General features: G+C 44.5%; 1 protein-coding gene across 3 annotated transcripts in view; it reads left to right on the top strand.

Moving 5' to 3' along the window:
* The window catches only part of LOC137546876 (mucin-3B-like), a 75,770-nt gene that overhangs the window by 22,978 nt on the left and 38,310 nt on the right, over nt 1-14,482 (top strand). For all 3 annotated transcript variants that reach the window (XM_068269870.1, XM_068269877.1, XM_068269859.1), the window contains exon 2: nt 12,460-12,597. In XM_068269870.1, coding sequence (XP_068125971.1) covers nt 12,460-12,597 — 138 coding nt within the window. The remainder of the gene's footprint in view (nt 1-12,459; nt 12,598-14,482) is intronic.

Raw genomic sequence — 14,482 nt, 5'->3', positions numbered from 1 at the left:
TAAGCTTCACATCTATGGTTACACAAAGAGCACCTTGTCTCAGAGACAAACAAGTGATATCAGCCGGGAAATGTCAACTTAGCTGATTGCTTCTAATATCAAAACAGATCAGCCAGGATGTGGTGGGGAAAATCAGGCATTCGGTTATTATCTGAGGCAGAGCAGATTGTGATGTTATGCAACACAGGAGGATGTCTGTTGAGGACTCTCTGCAGGGCAGAAAAAAAGGAAGAGACACAAAGTATAGGATTTCCTGATGTAACTACATTTTTTTTTTTACACAAACCCTCTTTTATGTCTGATTGGCAGGTTGACATAGTATATAGCACTATCGCTGGTGTCCCAGATCTAAATCTCAGCCAAGGACACTATCTGCTTGCCTAAAACAATTGGCCTTAAAGTAAACCTGAAACAATGATAGCACAAGGCTTGATACATACCTGGGGCTTCCTCCAGCCTTCTGTAATCCATTAGCTCCCTCAGTGTCCATCCAGTCCCCTTCATTCTGCCAAATTGCAGTCGTCGATCCAGCTGGGTTATGGTCAGGGCCGTGCCGAGGCAGAGGCGAGAGAGGCTCCAGCCTCAGGGTGCAGTGTGGGAGGGAGAGCACAACTCACTCAGCTATCAGTCCCCTATTGTGCTTGAAGCAGAGAGAAATAAGAAAAGGGGATACATGGCAGTGACTGCAAGCCTGATAACTAGAGATTAAAGTGACCCATAGATGAAGAAAACTGACATTTTTTACTTACCCGGGGCTTCCTCCAGCATCAGAAGTATGGATGTGCCCCTCGCCGTCCTCCCAAAGTCTTTCTGCAGTCCTCCTGAAATCTTCCGTTCAGCCGCAGTCAACTCCCGGCAAGCGGCTCAGTCGGACTCAATCTGAGTGACTTCAGCCAGGGCCTTCTGCGTTTTCTCAGAAGGTCCGCGTATGCGCAGAAGGTCCGCTGCTGATGTCACTGAGCCACTTACCGGGGATCACCGTGGCTGAACGGGACATTGTAGGAGGATGGCAAGAGACACAGCTGGAGGAAGCCCCGGGTAAGTTAAAAACGGCACCTTTCTTCATCTCTTGGTCACTTTAAGGTGTTGGGGGGGGGGGTTTAGGGGCGCTGGGGCGAATCTTATGCAAATATAAATCAGTGTGTAATGGCTGGGGTGGGAGGGATGGAGGGGCGCACTTTAGTGTGTCAGCCTCGGGTGCTGCTCTGGTTGTGGTCAACTGTGTAGTGTATGGTCCTGGCCATGCGCACCTTCGATTACGTTCCCATAGCAAACAGCATTCTGTGCCTACAGTCTTGTATGCGCAGAACACTATCAGCTACAGGAGGAGCATGATTGGAGGTGTGCAATAGTCTCCGACTGGCTCAGTTGGGGACTTTACCTGAGCTGACAGCGGCGCAACAGAGGGGCCACAGAAGATAGCAAGGGAGCAGACGGACTACAGGGGGGCTGGAGGAAGCCACAGGTAAGTATAAATCCTTTTGCTTTCATTGTCCCAGATACACTTGAAACTATGGTCAGTACATTAGACTGTGATTATGTTATGTTTTACACTGTGAGCTCCTCTGAGGAATGGTTAATATTGATATAATTGTATATTTACTCTGTAAGGGCTGGAACCCACAGGAGCGCTTTTGGCAGCGTTTTGGCAGCACTGCGATACGCTAGCAGTTTGCCAAAACGCTGGGCTAATGTTAATGGATGGGGCAACTTCCACAGGAGTGTTTGCGTTTCCCAGAAACGCAAACGCAGGACCTGCAGCATTTTGGGAGCGTTATCGCTTCAATGTAAAGTATTGAAACGCTAGCAGAAACGATCAGCAAAACCGAAACTGAGCGGTTTTGCTAGCGTTTTGCGGTTCAGCACACTGTAACAAAATGAAAAATAATTCACAGGACCAATCAGGATAAAAACGCAAAACGCAAAACGCTACGCACCCGCTGGGCAAAAAAATACAATGTTGCAAAACACGACCAAAAACGCGCATGAATCCGCTTGCAAACCGCTCAGACAAAACGCTAGCGGTTACGTTTTGCGTTTGCTGATTTCAGTGGGTTCCAGGCCTTAAGCAGTGTGTAATTTGTTAGCACAATACAGAATAAATGCATAATAATAATAATAATAACAACATTGTTTCTTCCCATATTCCATCTTCCTCAATGCACTTTGTATTACTCACATTATAAAAAAAAAATACTAATAATTAATATAATTGAAACAATATAGATGATGTGCATCTTTAGCTACACTGAATACGTATAAACTGGCAAGAGCTAAATTCGAATCTTCTGCAATTTATGACAGTAATATATTGTAGTAGTCATGTTTCAAAACATCAAAAACATCTTGCAATAGTTATAAATATACAAGATGATTCTTAAGCTACGTACACACATGCGACAACGATCGTTCGTTGTGAACGACGAACGATCTTTCAATTGTGGAAAGAACGATCTAAGTAAAGTTAGCTTTTAAAAGTGTGTACCGATCTGATCGTTAGAACGAACGTTACATCAAGTAAAGCAACTATTGCCCTTGCGCATCAAAATGAAAAGTTCCATGGAGAAATAGCGAAATGCGCATGTCAAGCCTAGTACGAACGACCGTTTCCAATGATTAACTACTTTTGCAAACGATCGTCGTTGGAAAAAATCCGCCAAGCTAGATCGTTCGTTTTTAATGATCTAGCTCGTCCGTCGTTAGACTTAATGGTCGTTGGCTGCTTTTTTTTAAAACGATCGTCGTTTGAAACTATCAGGGAACGATCGTTTCAAACGACCATAGTCGCATGTGTGTACGCACCTCTAGCTATTAGGGATGGTCAATGAGATGCAAATAATTTTGAGTTGATGCAGGATTATGCTAATTTTGTATGCAAATGTATGCATCTTGAAAATAGACCTCAGCAGGATTTAATTGGTTCATTTTCAAACTGCATAAGGCCTTGAACCCACTACAAAGCGGTATCGCTAATTGGAATCGCTAGCATTTTGAATGAGCATTTTGTAAGCGATTTCATGAGTGTTTTCTGGCGATTTTGGTAGCGATTTTAAAAAGTGTAAGCTTTTTGCCAGCAATTGTGTAGCGAATTGCGATTAGCGTTTTTTTTTTCATTCTGATTGGTCCTTTCAATTGATTTTAATTTCAGTGTATAGTAATGTAGCGCACCCGTGGGTGTGTCTTAGAAGTGGGATAGTAGGTTCAGACCTCCTTTGCTCCGGTGAACTCCCCTTTTTCTTCCCCAATGCTCAGACACAGTTTATATGAACAATAGGCCTGTTTATTTTCAACAGTAAGACCCTAAACAAAATAATGATAAGCACACAATCTTGCACACAATATTACTAGTTATAAAATAATACTGCAATATGGAATGTAAAGCAAGGTCAAACAGTTCCTTAAACAGTCATTTCAATCGATTACACTTTTCTCCACAGGGTGTCGCTATAACGAGTTTCACTATAAAGTTAAACTATGCTGAGAATACAATGAAAGTTAGATATTGAGGCTAATCACATGAAAATACAGCAGCCGAATATCTTAATCCCTGTAAATGGCTTCCAATACTTAAATATACCAAAAAGGGAGAAAAATATAGTCCTGGTGGTAGCAAAAAGAAGAAAAAGTTGGCAGCTGCATGTGTTGGGGCCCGTCTCTCAGTTGAATATTTATAACAGTGGTGGACAGTATAGTTCACTTGTGCAGGAAGATCCCTAACTATTGTCTGAGTCCACAGTCTATGATTCCTGCACTTTACTGAGTTATATGATCCAGAACAGGGTTCCTAGGCTCTAAGCATTTACCTTGTGAGTATTTCAATATCAGCATGAGAAATGTGCACTAGGAGAGTTAGCACAGTGTCCTCCAGCAGACAGCTAGTAACAATGCATCTGGGGTGAATGCAGGACATTGATGTGTGTTGATCTCACTCTCCTGTCCTGGATGCACTGTTCAAAACACTGTAGAATGGTGTGCAGATCTGTTACCTCTGAGGGCAGAAATACCAGCAACTCACTATGATGAAGTCCTTGGGCTCACTCATTCAAGGAAACAGTCCACTCTCTCTGGTCCCAGTGCAGCAGTCATACAGCTTGATCTTCTGTCCGGCCAGACAATCCAGTAACTCTGTCTTTAACAGCACACACAGGACACAAGTCAATCCTCTGTTCCTTCTCTCTCCTCCTCCAGGATTATTGCGCCAAAACTTCCCCTCTCCTCGGGAACTGTCCTCTGAAAACTTGGTTCCTAGGTGGCACAGTATTCTTTCCTAAGTGCACCCCTTAGTGGGCATAACTGTGTACTGCAACCCATGAGGGAAATAAAAAGGTTTAGCATTAAACATTACCATTACACAAACCTGTGAGGGTGTTACACTCTCCCCCCACTTAAAAAGGCTTGGGTCCTCCCAAGAAATGGCTTAGATCTAACATTATTTCAAACAACATTTAATGTTTAACTAACTGAACATTAGTGCTGTAGTCAAATGGGACATTCCACCATGGAGCATCATCAACACACATTATTGTGGGGAGGGTGTCACCTTTGGAGCAAAGGGCAAAGGGAACATGGGCGTAGATTCCTCGATGTGCAGTGCTCACAGGCTCTTGAGTACTATTTCCCATAGTGTCATATGTGAGTCTCTGTGGAGGCCTAATCTGTCTGGGTGGCCTTAGTTCAGAGGTGTTGACCGGGGAGCATGCTTCAACAGGTGGTGCATCATTGACACACTTTATTTCTGTAGTAGTCACATCCTCTAGTTCTGGAGTGACCCGGGAGTCACCTACACTTGGATTAACTGCAAACAAGAGGTCATTGTCCATAGTAGGCAGGGGAAAACTCTCATTTTGTTGTTCGTTCAGAGCCAAAGAACCATCTATACAGATGTCTGTTTTGGATTGGTCAATTTGACAAGGGATGAACTCTAGAGCATTAGCATTCAGATCACTTTCAATGGGGTTGTTGTGCACACTATCATAGAAAAGTCCATCTATACCCCATTCACTATCACTGTCTTCTTCTCCATCAAAGGTGGTCACTGGTTCTTCAGCTAACTGGGTAGCCCCTCCTCTTCTCTGCAATCTTTTGGATCGCCTGGAATTTGATTTTCCTTGTGCCCGTTTGGGTTCAGAATTTATCATCCTCACAGTTTCTGCTAGGGGCATCAAGTTGTTACGATGCCAAGTCTTGGTTGGCCCTTCCTTCCCTTCAGGGCGGACTTGGTAGACTGGAATGTTTGGCAGTTGGGAACAGATGATGTAGGGATCAGAGCCCCAACGATTTGCTAATTTGTGCTTGCCTTGAAAGCCCACATTCCTCAAAAGAACTCGGTCCCCTGGTTGAAGATCATGTACTTTCACTTTCTTGTCATAGCGGGCCTTATTCTGTTGATGTCTCTGTCCTGAAGAGATTTCAGCCAACTCATAAGCTTGCTTAAGGCCTTTCTTGAGTCTCTCCACATAGCTGGTGTGAGAGTTCACCGGGGTGTCATCAGCAGAAACTCCAAATGTCAGATCAACAGGGAGACGAGCTTCTCGGCCAAACATTAAAAAGTAAGGTGAGAATCCTGTGGCATCATTTTTTGTGCTGTTATAGGCATGCACCACTGTGGCCACATGTCTACTCCAATGACTCTTTTTTTCAATAGACAAAGTCCCCAGCATGTCAAGTAAAGTCCTGTTGAAGCGTTCGGGCTGGGCATCCCCTTGTGGATGATATGGGGTGGTGCGACTCTTCTGCACTCCCAAAAGTGTCAGTAGTTCTCTTACAAGCTTGCTCTCACAATCACGCCCCTGGTCAGAATGAATTCTCTTTGGTAGTCCATAATGAACAAAGAACTTTTCAACAAGCAGTTTAGCAACTGTGAGGGCTTTCTGATCACGAGCAGGAAATGCCTGAGCGTATCTTGTATAATGGTCTGTCACAACCAACACGTTGCTGATTCCCCCTTCGTCAGGTTCAATACTGAGAAAGTCTATGCATACAAGTTCTAGTGGTCCTCCACTCTGTAACTGTCCCAAGTGAGCAGCTCTTGTGGGCAAAGTCTTTCTTTGAATACAGCACAAACAGGAACGGCAATAGTCCTCTATGTCTTGCTTCATACATGGCCAATAAAATCTGTCTCTCACGAGCCCCAAAGTTCTGTCATAACCCAGATGGCCATGTTTATCATGCAATGCACAAAGTACTGTCTCCTTGTATTTCTGAGGAAGTAATAACTGCCATTTTCACTGTTGACGGCACTTGGAGCCCTTCTGTATACAAGTCCATTTCGTATCTGAAGCCGGTCCCACTCTTTGATCAACAGCCTTGCCATTGGGTGAACATCTGTACGAAGAATGTCAACTTGATTCTTCCCTAAGGCTGTCACTGCTAATTTTCCTAAAGGATCTTCCGTCTGATCTCTTCTGAGATCACTGTTGCTCAACGCTGGTAATGAAGAAGCCTGCAGAGTGACTAGATTGCAATAGGATGAAGGTAGGCTTTCGGCTGGTAGCGCTAGGTTCTGGGCCCAACATTCACTTCTCTGCTGGACTGTTGAAAATTGGCACATAGCTCTCACTCCTGGTGCAGGTATTTCTACCCATTCATCATCAGGGTGTAAGTCTTCATGAGGTCTACGGGATAGACCATCAGCATCTCCATTCTGGGTGCCTGGACGGTACTTCAGACTGAAATTGTAGTTAGACAGGGCAGCCATCCATCTGTGTCCAGTGGCATCCAACTTTGCAGTAGTCTGTATGTATGTCAAAGGATTATTGTCAGTCTGAACTTCGAACTCAGCTCCATAAAGGTAGTCATGCAGTTTGTCCACTACAGCCCATTTCAGGGCAAGAAATTCCAATTTGTGGGCTGGATAGTTCTTTTCAGTTGGAGATAAACTTCGGCTAATGAAAGCCACAGGCCTCAACCCCTGATCTTGCTCCTGATAGAGAACTCCTCCCAGACCTTCTCTGCTAGCATCTACATGGAGTGTATAGGGTTTAGTTGAGTCAGCATAGGCTAGCACTGGAGCATGGGTAAGACAATGCTTGAGCTTTTCAAATGCTTCATCACACTCAGAGGTCCAGCGGTCCTCAATACACTCTTTAGGCCCTCTTGGTCCCTTCATGTTCTTCAACTTGAAGCCTTCATCTGGTTCAGTGACATCCACATCACTTTGAAGCAGTTGGTTTAGTGGACGGGCTGTCTTGGCAAACCCTTGTACAAATCTTCTGTAATAGCTGCAGAACAAAAGAAATGAGCGCAACTCTGTGATGGTACGGGGCTTAGGCCAAGATGTCACTGCTTCAACTTTGCTGGGATCTGTTGCTATACCCTCTGCAGACACCACATGTCCGACATATGTCACTGAAGGCTGGAAAAACTTGCATTTGTCCAAGGATAGTTTCAATCCTTCTTTTTCAATCCTATTCAACACTTTCCTTAGCCTTGTCTCATGCTCTTCTAATGTTTTCCCGAAGACAATGATGTCATCCAGGTAGACAAGTACTTCAAGAAGATGCATATCTCCAACTGTTCTTTCCATGAGCCGCTGAAAAGTTGCTGGAGCATTTGATAGACCTTGAGGCATGTCATTAAACTCGAAGAACCCCAGAGGAGTGATGAACGCAGTCTTTTCTCTGTCTCTAGGGTCCATTGGAATTTGGTAGTATCCACTCCTCATATCTAACACGCTGAACCATTTGCTGCCCACCAAACAATTAAGTGCATCCTCTATCCGTGGGGTGGTGTATTGATCAGGGATGGTTCGCTGATTCAAAGTGCGGTAGTCAATGCACATGCGTATTGATCCATTTTTTTTCCTGACAACCACAATGGGGGAGGCATAAGGGCTTCTGGACTCCTGAATCACCCCAGCGGTTTTCAATTCCATCAAGTGCTGTCGCAGGTCCTCCAGATCTCCTGGAGCAACTCTTCTTGAGCGTTCCCTAAAGGGCCGATCTTCCTTCAGCCTGATGCTATGCATTTCACTCTTAGAACGACCTATGTCATATTCACTTGTAGAAAAACAGTTCTTTTTTTTGCTTCAGCATCTCTTTAATTCGAGCCACCCATTCTGGTGACAAGATACCACCTCCTAAGTCAACATCTTCCAGATTCAGTTCATTTATATTGGTGTTATCACTTGGAGACAAAGGTGTGGCAGCATATACATTTCCCAGACGGACTTGGGAGCGAAGAATAATGGGTGTGCTCCCTTTGTTCTTCAACCCCACTGGCAAGGTATCATGTGGGTGTTTCAATTTGTCGGCTGGCCAGACCTCTGGTATTAACTCCAGACCAGGTGGCAATTCTACTTCTGAGCCCATTTCCATCATGAAGTGGGAAGTAACTGCCTTTCCACACATCCTCACTTTTGCCCTTAGACAGGTTATTCTTCCCGGTTCAATGACATATTCTCTCCCAGGAGGAGACCAGACATGCCCAATCTCTTCTTTTTGGTTGATCTTCTCTTTTTTCAAAGCATAGTACACTGGTTTTAAGAATGGGTGAAGCGAGGGACAGTTCTCAGCCAATTGCAGTCTCAACAATCTCCGAATAAAGTCTGTATTTGTCCCAACCAACATGGCAGCTTCTCCCTTCTCTTTAGGTCTTGGGCACACAACAGCTAGAGTGTCAACTTCTTCGCTGATCCCCACCACTGGGGTAGGGAACTCTAACTTGAGTGAGACATAGCCATCATATGGGAACTTTGTGTCGCTCAGTCCCCAGATCTCCAGATCTTCCAGTCTTTGTAGTGGCAAGTGTTTCAGGTGCTTCTGATAAAAGTCTCTGAATAAAATAGTAACTTGAGCCCCAGTGTCCAACAAAGCCTTGCTATAGATTCCTTCTATCTTAATTGGCACTAGGGGGGAAGGCCCAATTAGACCAGCTGGCAGCTTCTCATTCCTTGTTCTTTCCACTGCCTTACAGTTGGCATGCTGATGAGCGGTAGATGGTCGTCTTGAAGCTTTTGCTGTCTCTTTCAATGGAGCAGGCTTGATGGGTGAGACTCTGAACTGCTCTGAAGGGCGTAGGTCTGGCTGTGTTCGTCTTCTGTCATCTGAAGTGAAAATGGGTGAAGAATTTGAGGCAGGGATTCTTTCCTTCATGGTGTTATTTATGGAGCGCTTTGAACTTGGGCACACAGTTGGCTCCTTCACTGAGGCCCTCTGAAGTTTCCCTGCATCGAGTTCACCAAGAACATTTCATTTACTCTCCTCAGATTCTCAGGATTTGGACATCCCCGTCTCATGTGTCCTGTCTCTCCACATCGGTAACAGAATCCAACGAATGGTCTTGATCTGACTCCATTTAATTCTTTTCTGACTGCCATACCTGCAGATGCTGCATCTGTTTGCTTCTCTTCTGCTAGTGTCTTGACTGTCTTCTGCAGCCCCTCTACTGTCTTGACAATCTGTGTTATTGAATCTGCTAGTGTAGCTACTTGTGACTGTATCTGTGATGCTTCGAAACTAACGGCACTGTGAACCATTGCTCCTGTTTGTACCTGAGCAGTGCTCCTTTCTTCCAACACTGCTTCTTCCTCTCTGACAGCTTTCACCAACTGATGATACATTAAAGTTGTCTGTTTTGTTTGTGTCCGCATCTTTATCATGATGGGATCTAGGGGTAATGCACCCTGAAATATCTGCTGAAGTCTTTTCTGATCTACTTGGTCTGAGTCTATCCCCTTCTTGAGCATTAGTTGATGAAGTATTCGATCCAACCGCCTAATATACTGGGACAATTTCTCCCCCTCCATCTGATAGGTATGAGTGAACTTGTATTGAAGCTCTTCCACTGTCTCAGTTCGGCCAAAAACGTCTTGTAAAGCGTTCAGGTAGTCTCTAGCTGAGCAGTCCCTTTTGCTCAATCTTAGATTTCTGATCACTTCTGCGGCCGCCCCTTTGAGACTTTCAGCCACTCGCTGTTTCTTAACAGCTTCCGAAACACTCCATTCTTCTATTACTTGAAGTACTTGATCCAGCCAGGGTTCAAACTCCTCCTCCCCATTTGGTGTGGGCTGAGTCCCTGAAAAGAACTTTAATTTTCGGTATTCAGATGCTAAAGATTCCTGGCCCAGAGTCGCACATTTACTCATTACTTCGGTCAAAGCTTGTACTAACTCAGAGGTGGTGACCATATCATTTGTATCTACTGACTTGTTTTCAGGCGAAAACTCTGTTCGGACCAATCTAGCTTTAAGTCCCTCTTTCCCAAATTCAAAGTCCTCAGGGAAATCTAACGCTGACACTGGTGTCTCCCACTGAAGCAGAACATCTGTCCTCTCCTCTTCTGTGTCCCTATTCACTTTTATATCTCTAATTAGACAATGTTCTCCTGGGATAATGTCTTCCATCAAATCATAAAGCTGACGGCGGGATAATTTAGTACTAGGGACTATCAATGCCAGTGCTTTGTCTAAGTCCACTCTACAGGTCTGACACCACTCAGTGACTGATTTTGAGTCCATTTTTTTTGTCTTTATTGTGCTTCAAAAGGGTGAAAAGGGGCGGAGTTATGGTCTGAAATAAATCCCGGACGAGCCCCCAAAATGTAGCGCACCCGTGGGTGTGTCTTAGAAGTGGGATAGTAGGTTCAGACCTCCTTTGCTCCGGTGAACTCCCCTTTTTCTTCCCCAATGCTCAGACACAGTTTATATGAACAATAGGCCTGTTTATTTTCAACAGTAAGACCCTAAACAAAATAATGATAAGCACACAATCTTGCACACAATATTACTAGTTATAAAATAATACTGCAATATGGAATGTAAAGCAAGGTCAAACAGTTCCTTAAACAGTCATTTCAATCGATTACACTTTTCTCCACAGGGTGTCGCTATAACGAGTTTCACTATAAAGTTAAACTATGCTGAGAATACAATGAAAGTTAGATATTGAGGCTAATCACATGAAAATACAGCAGCCGAATATCTTAATCCCTGTAAATGGCTTCCAATACTTAAATATACCAAAAAGGGAGAAAAATATAGTCCTGGTGGTAGCAAAAAGAAGAAAAAGTTGGCAGCTGCATGTGTTGGGGCCCGTCTCTCAGTTGAATATTTATAACAGTGGTGGACAGTATAGTTCACTTGTGCAGGAAGATCCCTAACTATTGTCTGAGTCCACAGTCTATGATTCCTGCACTTTACTGAGTTATATGATCCAGAACAGGGTTCCTAGGCTCTAAGCATTTACCTTGTGAGTATTTCAATATCAGCATGAGAAATGTGCACTAGGAGAGTTAGCACAGTGTCCTCCAGCAGACAGCTAGTAACAATGCATCTGGGGTGAATGCAGGACATTGATGTGTGTTGATCTCACTCTCCTGTCCTGGATGCACTGTTCAAAACACTGTAGAATGGTGTGCAGATCTGTTACCTCTGAGGGCAGAAATACCAGCAACTCACTATGATGAAGTCCTTGGGCTCACTCATTCAAGGAAACAGTCCACTCTCTCTGGTCCCAGTGCAGCAGTCATACAGCTTGATCTTCTGTCCGGCCAGACAATCCAGTAACTCTGTCTTTAACAGCACACACAGGACACAAGTCAATCCTCTGTTCCTTCTCTCTCCTCCTCCAGGATTATTGCGCCAAAACTTCCCCTCTCCTCGGGAACTGTCCTCTGAAAACTTGGTTCCTAGGTGGCACAGTATTCTTTCCTAAGTGCACCCCTTAGTGGGCATAACTGTGTACTGCAACCCATGAGGGAAATAAAAAGGTTTAGCATTAAACATTACCATTACACAAACCTGTGAGGGTGTTACAGTAATTAAAAAAATGCTAGCAAATCACTCTGTATAGCGATTCATTAGCGATTAGGCCAGCGTTTATGTACTTTACTTTGCAGAAACGCTAACGCTCAAAAATGCTGCATGTCCTGCGTTTGCGATTTTGGTAATCGCAAAATGTTTCAGTGGAATTTGGCCCATCCATTAACATTAGCTGAGTTTTTTAGGGAAATCGCTAGCGTTTTGAAAACCTCCCTAAGGGCCCATTCACACTTGAGCATTTTGCCAGCGATTTCGGCAAAACGCTCAAACGGTAGCGCTTTTCAAAGCGCTAGGTTAATAAAAGTCTATGGGCCCGTTCTCATTTGGGCGATTTGCGCTAATCACCGCAAATCGCCCAAAACGCTAAAAGCAAACTTGGAGCCTGCACCATTTTCAGGCAATCGCGTTTTAGTGCTATACAAGCGCAAAACGCAATCGCTAAAAAATCACCAGGTGTGAATGGTGATTTTTTGGGCGATAATCGCCAAAAAACGCCAGAGCAGAACACTAGCATTTTGCGATCAGCAAGTGTGAAAGGGCCCTAAACGCTAAAAAAAAATCGCTCTAGTGGGTTCCAGCCCTGAAGTTGCATACAAAATTTGCAGAATGGTGCATCAACTTAAAATGATTTGCATCTCATTGAGTCATTGACCATCCTTATTATTATAGCGAACTGATCTTCTCCTTTCAATCTTCTGCAGGCCTTCTTACAGGAGTTTCCCAAATACTTTTGGTGGAAGCAGCAGATGTCACAACGCATTCACCTGTCACTGTTCCTGCCACTGTACGGCCACATGATGATCACCAGAACCCAACCAAGTCTGCACCAACACATGCATGTAGGTTATGAAACACTGTATTTATATTGATTTATAAAATGTATAACGCAGTATGTTTTGTATTAGCATAAAATAGGATCCAATGAGGCAGCCTTAAGATCTTGAGGAAATACATTGTTTTAGATGCTGTTTTTGTATGATCAATGCGTTGTTATTTTCTCACATGCCATCTCAGATAGTGGAAGCAGGCAGAGTCATTTCTGGTTTGGTGCTGTGAGACCCTCACTTCCACCACTTCTCATTCTGCAGAGACAGCACACAGGTAGTGATGGCCGAACACATTTGCCGAATAAGGACCATTGGCTGTTGGTTTTTACCGCAAATGTTTGTCTAAAATTTGCGTTCGCATTTAACATTGAAGTCAATAGCTGTCCGTTTGTCTATTAGAGGTCCAACAGGGGGCATTGGAGGGAAATTCAAAGATGTTTTGGGCTTGCTATACTTAGTATAGCAAGTTCAGAACAGTGGCAACTGCCGATCTCTCTGCACTCCTCCCCTGCTGCTGCCTCTTTTGTCACCCAGGGCACACACAGCATACCCACAGTGTCACAATAGGTACAGCAGAGGAGGGGCACGAGGTGAGGAGGAGCATGAGGAGCATCTTTGAAATCCCCTCCAGTGCCTCCTATTGGTCTTTTAACAGACCTATTGGTAGTTTAATTCTGCGGTCACCCTTCCTTCCTCCCCACATTCACTTCACTCCTCCCCATACTCACGTCACCCTTCCCCAAGCTTACCATTCTTCCCACACTATCTTGCAGCACTGCTGCCACCCAGTGTCCGTACAGACAGAAAGTATGCTGCATTACAAATAACAGACACCAGGAGGCAGCAGTAACAATGGCCATGATGCTACTCGCAGCTTCTGTGCACTTTGAAGTCAGACGTGCACGGCCCGCCTCAGCACAGCCTGCAGCCAGGCAGTGGGCCATGACCCCTGTTTTAACAGACCAGTGGAAATCCTCAGCGGTCTGGTAAAAGAACAATAAAGAGCACTGGAGGGAATTTTATAAATGCTCTGGGGCTTGCTGTTCTTAGTATAGTATGGTTCGATGCATGAGGCATCGGTAATCAGGATAGGGATTGAGGCATGTGGCATTCTTTGTCGTTCATCGTGTATTGGGAGGATATGGCGTTGGATCATTTATGATAATACTGCCGTAGGAGAAATGAAAGGTAAGTATTTATGGTTAATTAAGATTAATAAAAGGCTTTGCTTGTTTTTATTTCATCTTAACTCTTTCTGGAAATGGATAAGAGGAACGCCAGCACCCCTATACTAATTTCACCTGGGGAAAGGGCAGGCATCTGGGGTCCCCTTCTTAAAGGGGACTCCCAAATGCGACCATGAACCCTCCACAGAGCATCGACGGCCCCCACCTCCTTCTGGGCACCGGAGGTGGGGAAGAGCCCCTTGTCTATGGATTGAAAAAGGGCTCTGGAGGAGAGGGGAGGCTTGACCATCCCCCCCTACTATGGACCATGCAGGCTGGTATAGTACAGTATAGTCTGGGCTCCGCATTCTGGCTATCTCAGCCTGCATGGGTGACAAGGGGTTAACGAGGCTTGGGAGGGGGACCCACATCATTTTTAAAAATACATTTAGACTGAGTAACTGCCATTGAGGAAATGCTTTTGAAAACAAAGAAAGTCCTGAGAATCCCCCGTGAAGAGATGGACTGGTCCAAAACCTGTTGGTTCTGTCAGTTTTTAACTGCTTACTTTTTTCACTGGGTTGGTCCTTTAAGAGCAGGAGATTAGATACAAATGTTTTCTCATTAGTTTATCTTTTTTCAGTCCAGGTTTGTTTTACCTGAACCCTTCCTATTTTCCTAACTGCACTGAAACATTTAGGGCTCGTTTCCACTATTGCGGTGCGGAATCG

Source organism: Hyperolius riggenbachi, chromosome 1, assembly GCF_040937935.1.
Source record: "Hyperolius riggenbachi isolate aHypRig1 chromosome 1, aHypRig1.pri, whole genome shotgun sequence".
Taxonomy (NCBI): Eukaryota; Metazoa; Chordata; class Amphibia; order Anura; family Hyperoliidae; genus Hyperolius; species Hyperolius riggenbachi.
This window is presented reverse-complemented; position numbering and strand designations above follow the sequence as displayed.